At 43.9% G+C, this 17,502-nt stretch overlaps 1 protein-coding gene and 1 pseudogene across 2 annotated transcripts; one reads left to right on the forward strand and one right to left on the reverse strand.

Annotated features, from left to right (window-relative positions):
• LOC121948674 overlaps nucleotides 1-4,519 on the reverse strand; it is a 15,038-nt pseudogene extending 10,519 nt beyond the window's left edge.
• LOC121948851 (activin receptor type-2A-like) lies at nucleotides 4,454-13,597 on the forward strand. Of its 2 annotated transcripts, XM_042494356.1 has the most exons (11): nucleotides 4,454-4,756; nucleotides 4,878-4,993; nucleotides 5,576-5,718; nucleotides 6,997-7,020; nucleotides 8,335-8,478; nucleotides 9,761-9,904; nucleotides 10,490-10,635; nucleotides 10,717-10,831; nucleotides 11,293-11,431; nucleotides 11,510-11,640; nucleotides 12,158-13,597. In XM_042494356.1, the coding sequence occupies exons 1-11, from the start codon at nucleotides 4,521-4,523 to the stop codon at nucleotides 12,350-12,352; spliced, it is 1,533 nt and encodes a 510-aa protein (XP_042350290.1). In that variant the 5' UTR covers nucleotides 4,454-4,520; the 3' UTR covers nucleotides 12,353-13,597. The 2 variants fall into 2 exon arrangements, with proteins under 2 accessions (XP_042350290.1, XP_042350291.1); XM_042494357.1 differs by lacking the exon at nucleotides 6,997-7,020 and having other exon boundaries at nucleotides 4,456-4,756.
• Nucleotides 13,598-17,502: the final 3,905 nt, after the last annotated feature.

The raw sequence follows: 17,502 nt of genomic DNA on the forward strand, positions 1-17,502 counted from the left end.
GTGTGTATATATGTATATGTGTGAGTGACTGTGACTGTGTGTGTGTCTGTGTGTGTGTGTGTGTATATATGTATATGTGTGAGTGACTGTGACTGTGTGTGTGTGTCTGTGTGTGTGTATTTATGTATATGTGTGAGTGACTGTGACTGTGTGTGTGGGTCTGTGTGTGTATGTGTGTGTGTATATATGTGTATGTGTGAGTGACTGTGAGTGTGTGTGTGTGTGTGTGTGTGTGTGTGTGTGTGTGTGACTGTGTGTGTGTATATCTGTATATGTGTGAGTGAGTGACTGTGTGTGTGTGTGTGTGTGTGACTGTGTGGGTGTGTGTGTATGTGTGTGTGTGTATAAATGTATATGTGTGAGTGACTGTGTGTGTGTGTGTGTGTGTGTGTGTGTGTGAGAGACAATGGTGATGTAAACTGACAGATGTGATGAGGATGAACAGTTCTCACCTCGATCATGATGTGAAAGGCGTGCTGAGAGACAGAGAGAGACAAGACAGGTTCACCTGAGCTGATCCACCTCAGATGGTTCACCTGACCTAGTCCACCTGAGCCAGTTTTACCTGAGCGGATCCACCTGAGCCGGGGTACCTAAGCTGATACACCTGACCTGGTCCACCTGACCAGGACCACCTAAGCTGAGTCACCTGAGCCGGTTCACCTGAGCTGATCCACCTGAGCTGGTTCACCTGACCTGGTCCACCGGAGCCAGTTTACCTGAGCTGATCCAACTGACTTGGTCCACCTGAGCTGATCCACCTGAGCCCGTTTACCTGAGCTGATCCACCTTTGAGCTGATCCATGTAAGCCAGTCCACCTGAGCTCTTTTACCTGTTCTCACACCAGCTCTAAACAGAGTCCACAGAACCAGTTGGACAAAAGAGAGGCGACGTGATGTGGATCAAACGGCCATCTCAGAGCCAGTTTGTACACAGGATATGATGTGGACCACACCGCTGTCACAGAACTGGTTCCTATCTAGGATGTGACCTGGATCACACCGCTGTCACAGAACTGGTTCCTGGATCACACCACCGTAACAGAACTGGTTCTAGGATGTGACCTGGATCACACCACCGTAACAGAACCTGTTCAAACGCAGGACCCAAAGTGGATCACACCAGTGTCACAGAACTGGTTCATATCTAGGATGTGACGTGGATCACACCGCTGTCACAGAACTGGTTCATATCTAGGATGTGATGTGGATCACACCACCGTAACAGAACTGGTTCATATCTAGGATGTGACGTGGATCACACCGCTGTACAGAACTGGTTCATATCTAGGATGTGATGTGGATCACACCACCGTAACAGAACCTGTTCAAACGCAGGACCCAAGTGGATCACACCAGTGTCACAGAACTGGTTCATATCTAGGATGTGACGTGGATCACACCGCTGTCACAGAACTGGTTCATATCTAGGATGTGATGTGGATCACACCACCGTAACAGAACTGGTTCATATCTAGGATGTGACGTGGATCACACCGCTGTCACAGAACAGAACTGGTTCATATCTAGGATGTGATGTGGATCACACCACCGTAACAGAACCTGTTCAAACGCAGGACCCAAAGTGGATCACACCGGTGTCAAAGAACAGGTTCATACGCAAGATGTCACATGGATCACACAAGTGTCACAGAACTGGTTAATGCGCAGGACGTGGATCACGTACAGGGTCCAGGTGATCCCATTCTGCCCAGTGAAGAGGAGATGTGGGCCTCACCTGTGTAGGCACCAGGACAGGTGGGTAGGCCAGTTTGTGGTGTCGGTACATCCAGAAGGAGAAGAGCATGATGGCAGTGACGGCCATGATGGGAACCAGCGAGTACATCAGAGTGGTCAGCAGCGTTGTCTTCACTGGTGTTGCTATGGCAACATGGACAAAAAGATGAAAGTCAATGTCTGACACGAAAGTTTTGATTTTAAAAGAAATGTGTGAGTTTTAAAGTTGTTACATAAAGACAAAAAGGTCATAAAACTTTGATGTTAACAAAACTTTAAAAAAATTTGAGAGAATGAGAATAATTATTGTTCAGCAGGAACAACGTCACATACTGTCAACACCAGGACATATGGACACATATGGACACACATGGACACGTGGACATGTGGATTTGTGGATAAGTGAGAAATTCAAAATAAGACACACACATCACGTAGTGGGTGCTGGATCCAAGACGAACAACTGTGAAAAGATAGAGAACGGCAAACCAGGAAGCTCCCATTAAAGGATTCGTGTAGGTAACACAAGGGACGCTTCAGCCAGTACGTCCTCCTCAGACACAGGAAGAGCACACTGGCTCAAAAAGGACATGTGGACATGTGGATACACACACATGGAAGGTGGACATGTGGAGACACACACACATGGACAGGGGGACATGTGGATACACACACGGACAGGTGGACATGTGGATACACACATGAACAGGTGGACAGGTGTGTTACCTGGTGTTGGCGGCAGGTTGCTGTCGGGGATGTAGAAGAACTTGTCGTTACACAAACTTCCTTCACAGCAGCAGAAGAAGACTTCAGGAGCATCCTTCTTCTCCACACACTCCATCCTGTCAGCAGCACCAGAAGAAGAGTTACAGAGACTGTCAGTCCTCCAGAGGAGAAGAAGAGGAGTTACGGAGACCGTCAGTCCTCCTGTACCGTCAGCACGTCGTCATGGTAACCACGTACCTGTCATAGCAGTTGACGTCGTCGAGCCAGCAGCCCTGTTTGACCACCTGAACGGCTCCAGAAACATTCTTCCAGGTGGCGAAGCAGTGAAGCCTCTTATCCTTCTCTCCTGAGCAGGTGACCACGCCGCTCAGGTTCCCCCGACTCCCCAAAGGCGATGAGGAGGAGGACGAGGAGGACGAGGAGGAAGGAAGGGCTGTAGTTGAAGTGGACGCACTTCTGAGTGTCTGAGCGTCCCATGATGGCACCTGACGAGGAGACAGGAGGAGACACTGAGGTCAGCTGATACCTGTGATCAATAACAACCTGTCAGATGACCGCTGTCATATTATTAAACATGTTATCGACACACAGCGCAGACGTGCTGATGAATCACGGCACGTGTCTCCGTGTTCTATCAGCTGCTGGATCAATATCAGTATTGATCTCATTGGTCCTGCTGCTGCCTTCACACTCTGAATGTCCCTAAGTGCTTTTACTTTAAAAATCCTCCAGGTGACAGCTGCCACCTGTTGAAAACTGGTCATGTGCACTTAAGGGGTCAATGAGGTGTTCGTGTGACGACTCTAGTCATCCTGCTGATAACACAGCTGCTCGCTGAAGAAATCAACACTGTGACACAAGCTAGTCACTTTAAATTACTTTATTGAAATAATAATAATAATATATTATATATTCATTCAAAATGATTTTATTGATTGTAAATGATTTTTTTGGTTCAAAATGATTTCATTGATTTAAATTGATTTTATCGATTTAAAATGATTTTCATGATTTCAAAGGATTTTGTTGATTTTTGTTGAAAAATCTGTGTGGTTTTGTGTGTGTGTGTGTGTATTTGGACTGCTGATTGGACAAGTGAAGACATTGATTAATTAATCTATAATTCATCACTATTTTCTCACATTTTATGGACTGAAAAATTGATCGTCTACTCAAGAAAATTCTGTTCATTATTTATGCGAGGGAGGCAGGGTGAGCCGGGGGGAGCATGTCAAATACTTCCTGGGGAGGGACTAATGTTTTTTTATTTTAGCTTTCAGAGAGAGGAACACAACTTTGGATGGCTGTTTTGAATTTATTTTTTACAGAAAACATGCCTTTCAAAAACATGGTGATGTTTTTATTTTACTTTGAGACAGTCCATAAAATGTGAGAAAATAGTGATGAATTATAGATTAATTAATCAATGTCTTCACTTGTCCAATCAGCAGTCCAAATACACACACACACACACAAAACCACACAGATTTTTCAACAAAAAAATCAACAAAATCCTTTGAAATCATGAAAATCATTTTAAATCCGATAAAATCAATTTAAATCAATGAAATCATTTTGAACCAAAAAAATCATTTACAATCAATAAAATCATTTTGAATGAATATATAATATATTATTATTATTATTTCAATAAAGTAATTTAAAGTGACTAGCTTGTGTCACAGTGTTGATTTCTTCAGCGAGCAGCTGTGTTATCAGCAGGATGACTAGAGTCGTCACACGAACACCTCATTGACCCCTTAAGTGCACATGACCAGTTTTCAACAGGTGGCAGCTGTCACCTGGAGGATTTTTAAAGTAAAAGCACTTAGGGACATTCAGAGTGTGAAGGCAGCAGCAGGACCAATGAGATCAATACTGATATTGATCCAGCAGCTGATAGAACACGGAGACACGTGCCGTGATTCATCAGCACGTCTGCGCTGTGTGTCGATAACATGTTTAATAATATGACAGCGGTCATCTGACAGGTTGTTATTGATCACAGGTATCAGCTGACCTCAGTGTCTCCTCCTGTCTCCTCGTCAGGTGCCATCATGGGACGCTCAGACACTCAGAAGTGCGTCCACTTCAACTACAGCCCTTCCTCCTCGTCCTCCTCGTCCTCCTCCTCATCGCCTTTGGGGAGTCGGGGGAACCTGAGCGGCGTGGTCACCTGCTCAGGAGAGAAGGATAAGAGGCTTCACTGCTTCGCCACCTGGAAGAATGTTTCTGGAGCCGTTCAGGTGGTCAAACAGGGCTGCTGGCTCGACGACGTCAACTGCTATGACAGGTACGTGGTTACCATGACGACGTGCTGACGGTACAGGAGGACTGACGGTCTCCGTAACTCCTCTTCTTCTCCTCTGGAGGACTGACAGTCTCTGTAACTCTTCTTCTGGTGCTGCTGACAGGATGGAGTGTGTGGAGAAGAAGGATGCTCCTGAAGTCTTCTTCTGCTGCTGTGAAGGAAGTTTGTGTAACGACAAGTTCTTCTACATCCCCGACAGCAACCTGCCGCCAACACCAGGTAACACACCTGTCCACCTGTTCATGTGTGTATCCACATGTCCACCTGTCCGTGTGTGTATCCACATGTCCCCCTGTCCATGTGTGTGTGTCTCCACATGTCCACCTTCCATGTGTGTGTATCCACATGTCCACATGTCCTTTTTGAGCCAGTGTGCTCTTCCTGTGTCTGAGGAGGACGTACTGGCTGAAGCGTCCCTTGTGTTACCTACACGAATCCTTTAATGGGAGCTTCCTGGTTTGCCGTTCTCTATCTTTTCACAGTTGTTCGTCTTGGATCCAGCACCCACTACGTGATGTGTGTGTCTTATTTTGAATTTCTCACTTATCCACAAATCCACATGTCCACGTGTCCATGTGTGTCCATATGTGTCCATATGTCCTGGTGTTGACAGTATGTGACGTTGTTCCTGCTGAACAATAATTATTCTCATTCTCTCAAATTTTTTTAAAGTTTTGTTAACATCAAAGTTTTATGACCTTTTTGTCTTTATGTAACAACTTTAAAACTCACACATTTCTTTTAAAATCAAAACTTTCGTGTCAGACATTGACTTTCATCTTTTTGTCCATGTTGCCATAGCAACACCAGTGAAGACAACGCTGCTGACCACTCTGATGTACTCGCTGGTTCCCATCATGGCCGTCACTGCCATCATGCTCTTCTCCTTCTGGATGTACCGACACCACAAACTGGCCTACCCACCTGTCCTGGTGCCTACACAGGTGAGGCCCACATCTCCTCTTCACTGGGCAGAATGGGATCACCTGGACCCTGTACGTGATCCACGTCCTGCGCATTAACCAGTTCTGTGACACTTGTGTGATCCATGTGACATCTTGCGTATGAACCTGTTCTTTGACACCGGTGTGATCCACTTTGGGTCCTGCGTTTGAACAGGTTCTGTTACGGTGGTGTGATCCACATCACATCCTAGATATGAACCAGTTCTGTGACAGCGGTGTGATCCACGTCACATCCTAGATATGAACCAGTTCTGTTACGGTGGTGTGATCCACATCACATCCTAGATATGAACCAGTTCTGTGACAGCGGTGTGATCCACGTCACATCCTAGATATGAACCAGTTCTGTGACACTGGTGTGATCCACTTTGGGTCCTGCGTTTGAACAGGTTCTGTTACGGTGGTGTGATCCACGTCACATCCTAGATATGAACCAGTTCTGTTACGGTGGTGTGATCCAGGTCACATCCTAGATATGAACCAGTTCTGTGACAGCGGTGTGATCCACGTCACATCCTAGATATGAACCAGTTCTGTGACACTGGTGTGATCCACTTTGGGTCCTGCGTTTGAACAGGTTCTGTTACGGTGGTGTGATCCACGTCACATCCTAGATATGAACCAGTTCTGTTACGGTGGTGTGATCCAGGTCACATCCTAGATAGGAACCAGTTCTGTGACAGCGGTGTGATCCAGGTCACATCCTAGATAGGAACCAGTTCTGTGACAGCGGTGTGATCCAGGTCACATCCTAGATAGGAACCAGTTCTGTGACAGCGGTGTGGTCCACATCATATCCTGTGTACAAACTGGCTCTGAGATGGCCGTTTGATCCACATCACGTCGCCTCTCTTTTGTCCAACTGGTTCTGTGGACTCTGTTTAGAGCTGGTGTGAGAACAGGTAAAAGAGCTCAGGTGGACTGGCTTACATGGATCAGCTCAGGTGGATCAGCTCAGGTAAACGGGCTCAGGTGGATCAGCTCAGGTGGACCAAGTCAGTTGGATCAGCTCAGGTAAACTGGCTCCGGTGGACCAGGTCAGGTGAACCAGCTCAGGTGGATCAGCTCAGGTGAACCGGCTCAGGTGACTCAGCTTAGGTGGTCCTGGTCAGGTGGACCAGGTCAGGTGTATCAGCTTAGGTACCCTGGCTCAGGTGGATCCGCTCAGGTAAAACTGGCTCAGGTGGACTAGGTCAGGTGAACCATCTGAGGTGGATCAGCTCAGGTGAACCTGTCTTGTCTCTCTCTGTCTCTCAGCACGCCTTTCACATCATGATCGAGGTGAGAACTGTTCATCCTCATCACATCTGTCAGTTTACATCACCATTGTCTCTCACACACACACACACACAGTCACTCACACATATACATTTATACACACACACACATACACACACACCCACACAGTCACACACACACACACACACAGTCACTCACACATATACAGATATACACACACACAGTCACACACACTCACACACACACACACACACACACACACTCACAGTCACTCACACATACACATATATACACACACACATACACACACAGACCCACACACACAGTCACAGTCACTCACACATATACATAAATACACACACACAGACACACACACACAGTCACAGTCACTCACACATATACATATATACACACACACACACACAGACACACACACAGTCACAGTCACTCACACATATACATATATACACACACACATACACACACACACACAGACACACACACACACAGTTACAGACACACACACATATACACATATACACACACACATACACACACACACAGTCACACACACACACACACACACACACACACACAGTCACAGTCACTCACACATATACATATATACACACACACACACACACAGTCACAGTCACAGTCACTCACACATATACATATATACACATACACACACACACATGCAGTCACTCATACATATATATATATACACACACACACAAATATACACACACACACACACACACACATATATTGATCAGTAATGTTTGGATGTATTGATCAGTAGATGTGCATGATTGGTGTAAATGTGTCCTCAGCTGTATTTGTCCTGCTGTGTTCACAGTTTTTTGTCTTACAGCTGCTGCATGTTTAGTCTCAGAGGGGACACTGTGGACAGTGTCTCAGACTGTGCATGTTTAGTTTCAGGGGACACCGTGGACAGTGTCTCAGATTGTGCATGTTTAGTTTCAGGGGACACCGTGGACAGTGTCTCAGATTGTGCATGTTTAGTTTCAGGGGACACCGTGGACAGTGTCTCAGATTGTGCATGTTTAGTCTCAGAGGGGACACCGTGGACAGTGTCTCAGATTGTGCATGTTTAGTCTCAGAGGGGACACCGTGGACAGTGTCTCAGATTGTGCATGTTTAGTTTCAGGGGACACCGTGGACAGTGTCTCAGATTGTGCATGTTTAGTTTCAGGGGACACCGTGGACAGTGTCTCAGATTGTGCATGTTTAGTCTCAGAGGGGACACCGTGGACAGTGTCTCAGATTGTGCATGTTTAGTTTCAGGGGACATCGTGGACAGTGCCTCAGATTGTGTCTCTGTCTCTGCAGGACCCTGGTCCAATGCCCCGCGCTCCGGTTCTGGGTCAGAAGCCGCTGCAGTTACTGGAAGTCAAAGCCAGGGGGCGCTTCGGCTGCGTGTGGAAGGCTCAGCTGCTCAGTGAACACGTGGCTGTCAAGATCTTCCCCGTCCAGGTGAGCGACCTCGAACGCGCCGTCGCTGTCTGACGCCGGATTTCTACCACTTGCGTGTGCTTTGCGTTACGGCTTTGCTGCGGTTTTGCTTCGTACTACATCATCCGTCAATTCCCACCTGTTGCGTTTTGAGTCCGGCACTGCCGGATCTGCTGCAGTGGCGAGGCCGAAGAGTTCTTGCGGTAATTACAGAATCACGCTTATTATATCGGTACAGAAGAAGAAGTAGTAACTCCATTCACTCCGTGGATCAATTATAGTGAAGTTGATTCCCTCCCATAACTCCCAATAAGGTTTTTTCCATCTATGCTTGTCCTTGTAAAAGGATGTGTGGTGTCATAAATAATTTTGTGGTTTTCCACTTCCCAAATTAGCTTCTCTTCATCCGTGTTGCCGGGAGTGACCTCCGAAAACCTCTGACCTTAATACAGGCCCGGATCCGCTCATTTTGACATTTTGATGGTGTAGTTAAGTGAAATACGATCAGACGTAAACACGAGTGTTTTATTCTGAAAAGTAACCGGATGTTTTAATGTTGTATCGCTGTCTGATGTTCTGTCTGCTCTGTGTTAAATTTGGCTGAATTTATGCTGAGTGATCCGGCGTCTGGCAAAAATAGGAGCCTTGCTATCTGATCTGCAAGCCTCCGGACCGCTGGACCTGAGACAGAGTTGATCCGCAACGCAGCGGAGCCAGAGGAAATTCAAACACAGACTAGAGTGTCATCTGGCTCTGCTCTGTCTGCTGTGATGGACACGGATCTGGTGTAAATTAGGGGTGAGCGATCTCAAACACACCGTCACTGTCTGAGCGACCTCGAACGCACCGTCACTGTCTGAGCGACCTCGAACGCACCGTCACTGTCTGAGCGACCTCAAAGCAGATCTAAAAATACTGTGGACACACTCACACACACAGACTGTGAAATTGTGGACTACATCTCCCAGAAATCCCTCATACGTGTCTGCTCCCACGTATAAGGGGCTCGCCTTTCCGTCATGGCTCCATAATACGCCTACGTGACCGTGGATTGGAAATAATGACGGCTAGTGCGGTGGCTGCGATAGAAATAAAGCTGCTGATGTTTGAACATTGATCGCCATGGTTACTGGGATGTTATCACCAGAGAAGTCACATGACGTCACTCAGTGGAAACACAGTCAGCTCCACGTTGAGTATCGATAAAGTTTTGAGCAGATCTGTGATGGAAACCCGCCTGCTGTGGCGGTCATGTGGGTGGTGACCTTTGATCTCTAACCTGTGTGCATTTGTGTGAGTGTAGCACAAGCAGTCGTGGCAGAACGAGTATGAGATCTTCAGTCTGAGCGGGATGAGACACGAGAACCTGCTGCACTTCATCGCAGGAGAAAAGAGAGGAAGTCACCCGGAGCTGGAGCTGTGGCTCATCACCGCCTACCATGAGAAGGTGCTTCCCCCCCGCAGGACGGCCTGGGCACTGCAACACACACACAAACACACACATTAACTAACCATTGAAATGAGGACAGGGTCGACTGTGTGTTCATCAAGGGTTAAAATAAATGAACAGTAAATAATCTAATCCAATTAACTTCCAAAGTACTTACATTAAAAGAAATTAAATCGTTTTAAGACTAATTATACAATTATAATACACTTTAGTGGATATGAAATAACAGAGTGTATCAGAAACATTCATTTATTTAGTAGAAACAATGTCAGAATAAATAAGAATAAACAAAGAATAATTTAATGATGGTTCTCATGAAGTCACACATGAAGCACTCATGTGGCCTGCTGACAGGTGAACACAGACCATAATAATCACACTGATGTTTGACTTCACCTTATTTCACCTCAACTCACCTCATCTACAGTTCAAAGCAAACGCCCCGAGGTCATGTGACCTGAGGTCATGTGAGGTGACCTGAGGTCATGTGAGGTGAATTGAGGTCATGTGAGGTGACCTGGGGTCATGTCAGGTCATGTGAGGTGAATGGAGGTCATGTGAGGTCATGTTGCGTGTTGTCAGGGTTCTCTAACAGACTACCTGAAGGCCAACGTCCTCTCCTGGTCTGAGCTGTGTCTTATCGCTCAGTCCATGTCCCGAGGTCTCGCCTACCTGCACGAGGACATACCTGGACACAAGGACGGACACAAGCCTGCTATTGCACACAGGTACACACACACACACACACACACTCAGGTACAGCCTCCAGGTGTGTGTGTGGGAGAGGTCTCACTCTAAGTGTTTTGCAGGGACTTTAAGAGTAAGAATGTGCTGCTGAAGTCGAATCTGACCGCCTGCATCGCCGACTTCGGCCTTGCTCTCAGATTCGAGGCGGGAAAATCTCCTGGAGACACACACGGACAGGTGAGTCCACCTAAGAGAGGACACCTGTCTCTGTCCTCTGTCAGTGTTCACAGACCTGCACACCACCTGACTCATCTTTTGTAGATCTCAGCTGGAAATCTCATCAAAACTCAGGTAACTCATGCCGTTCCATCCTCTGAAGTTATTGATCAGAACAATCAGAATGACTGATCATAAATCAATAAGGCTGAGAACAACACAGAGCTGTGTCAGGTGACAGCACCTGTTACAGGTGACAGCACCTGTGTCAAGGGACAGCTCCTGTGTCAGGTGACAGCTCCTGTGTCAGGTGACAGCTCCTGTGTCAGGTCAGGTGACAGCTCCTGTGTCAGGTCAGGTGACAGCTGCCATGTCAGGTGACAGCGCCTGTGTCAGGTGACTGCACCTGTGTCAGGTGACAGTCGCTGTGTGAGGTGTGTAAGGGTCTAGGTGTAACCCAGGTGTGTTCCCATGTGTGACAGGTGGGGACCCGCAGGTACATGGCCCCGGAGGTCCTGGAGGGGGCCATAAACTTCCAGAGAGATGCCTTCCTGCGGATCGACATGTATGCTGTGGGTCTAGTCCTGTGGGAGCTCGCTTCACGCTGCAAAGCTGCTGACGGTAGGAACCATCAGCCCACCTGTTGCCATGGAGACCTCAGTGTCCCTGTCTCTGACTTTGTGACCCTCTCTGGTCCAGGTCCGGTGGACGAGTACATGCTGCCATTTGAGGAGGAGGTGGGGCAGCATCCGTCCCTGGAGGACATGCAGGAGGTCGTCGTCCACAAGAAGCTGAGACCGACGCTCAGAGAGTGCTGGCAGAAACACCCTGTGAGCCTGACTACATTACCCAGAGTGCACCATGCTGACTGTTGTGTGTTTTCTGACCATGTTATCTTGTGTGTAGTTCTGACGGTGTTGTGTGTAGTGTGTGTTGTGATAGTGTGTTGTGTGTTCTGACAGTGTTGTGTAATGTGTAGTTCTGACAGTGTTGTGTAGTGAGTAGTTCTGATGGTGTTGTGTAGTGTGTAGTTCTGATGGTGTTGCGTGTGTTCTGACAGTGTTGTGTGTGTTGTGTAGTGTGTAGTTCTGACAGTGTTGTGTAGTGTGTAGTTCTGATGGTGTTGCGTGTGTTCTGACAATGTTGTGTGTAGTTCTGACAGTGTTGTGTGTGTTGTGTAGTGTGTAGTTCTGACAGTGTTGTGTGTGTTGTGTAGTGTGTAGTTCTGATGGTGTTGTGTGTGTTCTGACAGTGTTATGTGTGTTGTGTAGTCTGTAGTTGTGACAGTGTTGTGTGTGTTGTGTAGTGTAGCTCTGACAGTGTCTCTGTTGTCCCGGCGTCCCTCAGGGTCTGGCTGTCCTCTGTGAGACCATTGAGGAGTGCTGGGATCACGAGGCGGAGGCTCGTCTGTCAGCCGGCTGTGTGGAGGAGCGCATCGTTCAGATGCAGCGCCAAACAAGCGTTACGGCGCCCGAGGAGATCGTTACAATTGTTACCATGGTAACCAACGTGGACTACCCACCTAAAGAGTCGAGCCTATGATGAGGCCCAGGACCAATCAGGACGGAGCAGGGACTCCCTCAGCGAGCCGCTTCGTGCTCTGATGTCAGACAGTCAGGTGACCCGCCGGGCACTCAGGTGACGTCTGGCTGCAGGTGAGCCTGAGACTGATGAGGACAGAACGGAGGTAAGCGACACACTGACCTCCAGCCTCTGACACCAGTTCCTGTTTTGTACAACAAAATAAAAGACTTCCTCAGAGTTTTTTACGATGAAATGATGTTCGAGGATCAAAGTGTTTCGAGACAGGCTGTTTTTCTCTGAGTGACAGAAAACAACAAACAGCTGCTGAACGTCTCTGACCCTGCTCCACATCGACGCTCCCAGCATCGTCCTCAGTACTGTTATTGTTATTGTTATTATTATAATTATTGTTATTGTTATTATAGCTGCAGACTTTTTTACACTCAGAGTTTTGTCATCAGACGGATTTTCTGTTAGACATCTGATCATTGAAGACAAACCGGTGTTGACTGATGAAAACTGGAAACATTTTCTCATTAAATCTGTTCTCATCAGGTCATAGGTAACATTTAAAACCACATTCAGCATTTTTATTCCAAAGTCAAATCTGAACCTTAAAGTCAACAATAAATGAGCCCCAACACTTTCAATAAAAAGTCAAAACACTAATAAATAAATTAATTGAAGAAACTTCACTGCAGGAACTTGACAAGAATAACACAAACAGAACAACTACAGTCCACCTTAACAGTCCACATTAACGGTCCACCTTAACAATCTACATTAGCAGTCCACCTTAACAATCTACATTAGCAGTCCACCTTAACGGTTCACCTTAAGTCCACCTTAACAATCTACCTTAACAGTCCACCTTAACAATCTACCTTAACGGTTCACCTTAACGGTCCACAACATCTAAAACATTTGATAAACAATGAATAAACATTAAATAAACATAAGACAAATATTGAAAAAATGTTTGCTGCTGAAGCGAACTGCATCATCGATCTCTGCAGTTTGTCTTTGCTCCAATAAAAACACTAATCAATAAATGTGATCTATACTAAATCAGTATCACTGTAAACACAAGAGAACACCAACAAATGCTTATTGCTAACAGATGAGCCGATCAATAGACTGAGAGCAATAAAACCCTACAGATTATCAATCAATAAAGACGGTTCTTAATGTAACACCTGTTCAGGCTGACAGTGAAAATTCAGACCGTTTAATTTTGTAAGAATGATGACAGCGACGTGACAACAACGACAGCGTGACAACGACAACGGCATGACGACGACGACGATGTGACAACGACGATGGCGACCTGACAACGCCGACGGTGTGACAACGCCGACGGTGTGACAACAACGACGACATGACGTGATGGCGACGACAACGTGTAAATGACGACAATTACGTGACAGTGACAACGTTGTGACAACCACGTGACGACACAGAGGTGATGACGGTGATGACGATGATGACGATGGCGTGATGCTGCCAGTTTTTCATCTTTCTTCGTTCAGTCTGAAGACATCTTTACAAAGGATGTTGAAGAATTTCTTTGTTTTTTTTATTCATTGTTGTTGTTGTTATTGTTATTATGACTATTGTTGGTAACACATCTGAGCTCAGAATTGAATTTCAGAAGATCAAACGATTTCCATTTATTGATGTATTGTTTTGTATGAAACGGTCAATTTGAAATCGGACTGCAGTTTATTTGGATCAGATCGTTTTCACTCTCCGTTTTCTTTATTATACAACAACAGTAACAATAACAATAAAAACAAACAACAATAACGTGAAAATGAAATGAAAAATGTTTTATTACTGAAAGTTGGTCAAAACTGTGAAAATAACAATTTCCCCTTCAATGACATCAAAATAAAAGTCTGTTCATGTTTCGTAGTTTATTATTTTTATTGTTATATTCTTAACAACTCACTGAAAAATACCTGAATACGAGTCAGTAAAGGAAGCAGTTTGAATGACTGAATGTTTTGAATTATGGATGTTTGTGTTTATGTCCATGAAGTGAACGCGGCGGTGCATTCACTGACACTCAGCTATTTATATCCTGAGTCTTTAACAGACTGACGGCTCAGTTAGTTCAATGTTCAGAAGAAACTTAAAAATGTGACTCCTTCCTCTGATTCATGCGCCTGCTGTCTGTGTATGTATGTATGTATGTATGTATGTGAGTGTGTATGTGTGTCTATGTATGTATGTATGTATGTATGTATGTGTATGTATGTATATGTATGTATGTATGTGAGTGTGTATGTGTGTCTATGTATGTATGTGAGTGTGTATGTGTGTCTATGTATGTATGTGAGTGTGTATGTGTGTCTGTGTATGTATGTATGTATGTATGTATGTATTGTGTGTGTATGTGTGTCTGTGTATGTGTGTCTATGTATGTATGTATGTATGTGAGTGAGTGTGTATGTTGTGTTATATATTTATGTATGAATATGTATGTATGTATGTATGTGTATGTATGTATGTGAGTGTGTATGTGTGTCTATGTATGTATGTGAGTGAGTGTATGTATGTATGTATGTATGTGAGTATGTATGTGTGTCTATGTATGTATATGTATGTATGTATGTGAGTGTGTATGTGTGTCTGTGTATGTATGTATGTATGTGAGTGTGTATGTGTGTCTATGTATGTATGTATGTATGTGAGTGTGTATGTATGTATGTATGTATATGTATGTATGTATGTATGTATGTATGTATGTGAGTGTGTATGTATGTATGTATGTGAGTGTGTATGTATGTATGTATTTGTACATGTATGTATGTATGTATGTATGTATGTATGTGAGTGTGTGTGTTTTCTATGTATTTTATGTATATTTATGTATGTTTTTGTGTATGTATGTGTGTCTATGTATGTATGTATATGTATGTATGTATGTTGTCTATGTATGTGAGTGTGTATGTATGTATATATGTATGTATGTGTGTCTATGTATGTATGTATGTGTGTGTATGTATGCATGTGACTGTGTATATATGTATGTGTGTGTGTGTGTGTGTGTGTGTGTGTGTGTATGTATTGGAGGGTGCTGCTGCTCTCCTCGGTGTGTATCTAGTGTTCTCTGTGTTCTGAAGGATCCAGCAGAGGAACGTTGGCGACTCAGGTGAAAGAAGCTGCTGATGGTGTGAGAATTGGTCTAATGTTCTGGTCTGCTTTCTTTTTACCCTGTTAAAGGTTCTGTTTTTTTTTCTCCTGTGTGAGGGTCCGAGGTCAGAGAGATGGTGTCTGCTGTGCAGCTCTCTGAGGAAGACTGATCCGTGAGACGAGCTCCATGAATCAAATTGAGTGATGTCTGATTCTGAAGTACGTTCTCCTGACTGATGTTCCTCAACTGTCGCTCACTCTCAGCTTCCTGTTCCCTCTCAGCTGGAGAACACCTCATTTATTCTGCAGTGTTCCTCTTCAGCCCGGCTGTGTGTGTGTGTGTGTGTGTGTGTGTGTGTGTGTGTGTGTGTGTGTGTGTGTGTGTGTGTGTGTGTGTGTTGTGTTTGTGTGTTTTGTGTGTGTGTAGGTGCTTGTGTGTGCGTGTGCACTAATGTTCCATCAGTCTCCCATGTTCCCTCTGTGTTCTATTACTGTTCGATCACAATGTTTTAGTAATGTTCCCTCTGTGTTCTATTAAGTTCTATTAATGTTCCATCACATTTTTTAGTAAATGTCCCTCTGTGTTCTATTAAGTTCTATTAATTTTCCATCACACTTTTTTAGTAATGTTCCCTCTGTGTTCTATTAGAGTTCTATTTATGTTCCATCACATTTTTTTAGTAATGTTCCCTCTGTGTTCTATTAGAGTTATATTACTGTTCCATTTTTTTTTTTTTTTTTTAGTAATGTTCCCTCTGTGTTCTATAAGAGTTCTATTTATGTTCCATCACATTTTTTTTAGTAATGTTCCCTCTGTGTTCTATAAGAGTTCTATTAATGTTCCATCACATTTTTTTTAGTAATGTTCCCTCTGTGTTTCTATAAGAGTTCTATTAATGTTCCATCACTTTTTTTTTAATGTTCCCTCTGTGTTCTATAAGAGTTCTATTAATGTTCCATCACATTTTTTTTTAGTAATGTTCCCTCTGTGTCTATAAGAGTTCTATTAATGTTCCATCACATTTTTTAGTAATGTTCCCTCTGTGTTCTATTAGAGTTCTATTAATGTTCCATTTGTTTTTTTTTTTTAGTATTGTTCCCTGTGTTCTATAAGAGTTCTATTAATGTTCCATCACATTTTTTTTAGTAATGTTCCCTCTGTGTTCTATCAGAGTTCTATTAATGTTCCATCACACTTTTTTTTAGTAATGTTCCCTCTGTGTTCTATAAGAGTTCTATTAATGTTCCATCACATTTTTTTTAGTAATGTTCCCTCTGTGTTCTATAAGAGTTCTATTAATGTTCCATCACTTTTTTTTAGTAATGTTCCCTCTGTGTTCTATAAGAGTTCTATTAATGTTTTTTCCATTTTTTTTTTTTTTTTTAGTAATGTTCCCTCTGTGTTCTATTAAGTTCTATTAATGTTCCATTTTTTTTTTTTAGTAATGTTCCCTCTGTGTTTCTATTAAGTTCTATTAATTTCCATCACATTTTTTAGTAATGTTCCCTCTGTGTTCTATTAAGTTCTATTAATGTTCCATCACATTTTTTTTAGTAATGTTCCCTCTGTGTTCTATTAAGTTCTATTAATTTTCCATCACACTTTTTTTTTAGTAATGTTCCCTCTGTGTTCTATTAAGTTCTATTAATTTTCCATCACATTTTTTTTTAGTAATGTTCCCTCTGTGTTCTATTAAGTTCTATTAATGTTCCATTTTTTTTTTTTTTTTTTAGTAATGTTCCCTCTGTGTTTCTATTAAGTTCTATTAATTTTCCATCACACTTTTTTAGTAATGTTCCCTCTGTGTTCTATTAAGTTCTATTAATTTTCCATCACACTTTTTTAGTAATGTTCCCTCTGTGTTCTATTAAGTTCTATTAATGTTCCATCACGGTGTTCTTTATTAACGTTTCGTCAGTGTTACACCAAAGTTCTATGAATGTTTGTTTGAAGTTCTATCCGAGTTCTAGAACGCGTGTGTTTGAAACAACTTTTATTGGAACATTGTCACAATGTTGCCTTGTGGAGC

This window comes from Plectropomus leopardus, chromosome 10 (assembly GCF_008729295.1).
Source record: "Plectropomus leopardus isolate mb chromosome 10, YSFRI_Pleo_2.0, whole genome shotgun sequence".
Classification (NCBI taxonomy): Eukaryota; Metazoa; Chordata; class Actinopteri; order Perciformes; family Serranidae; genus Plectropomus; species Plectropomus leopardus.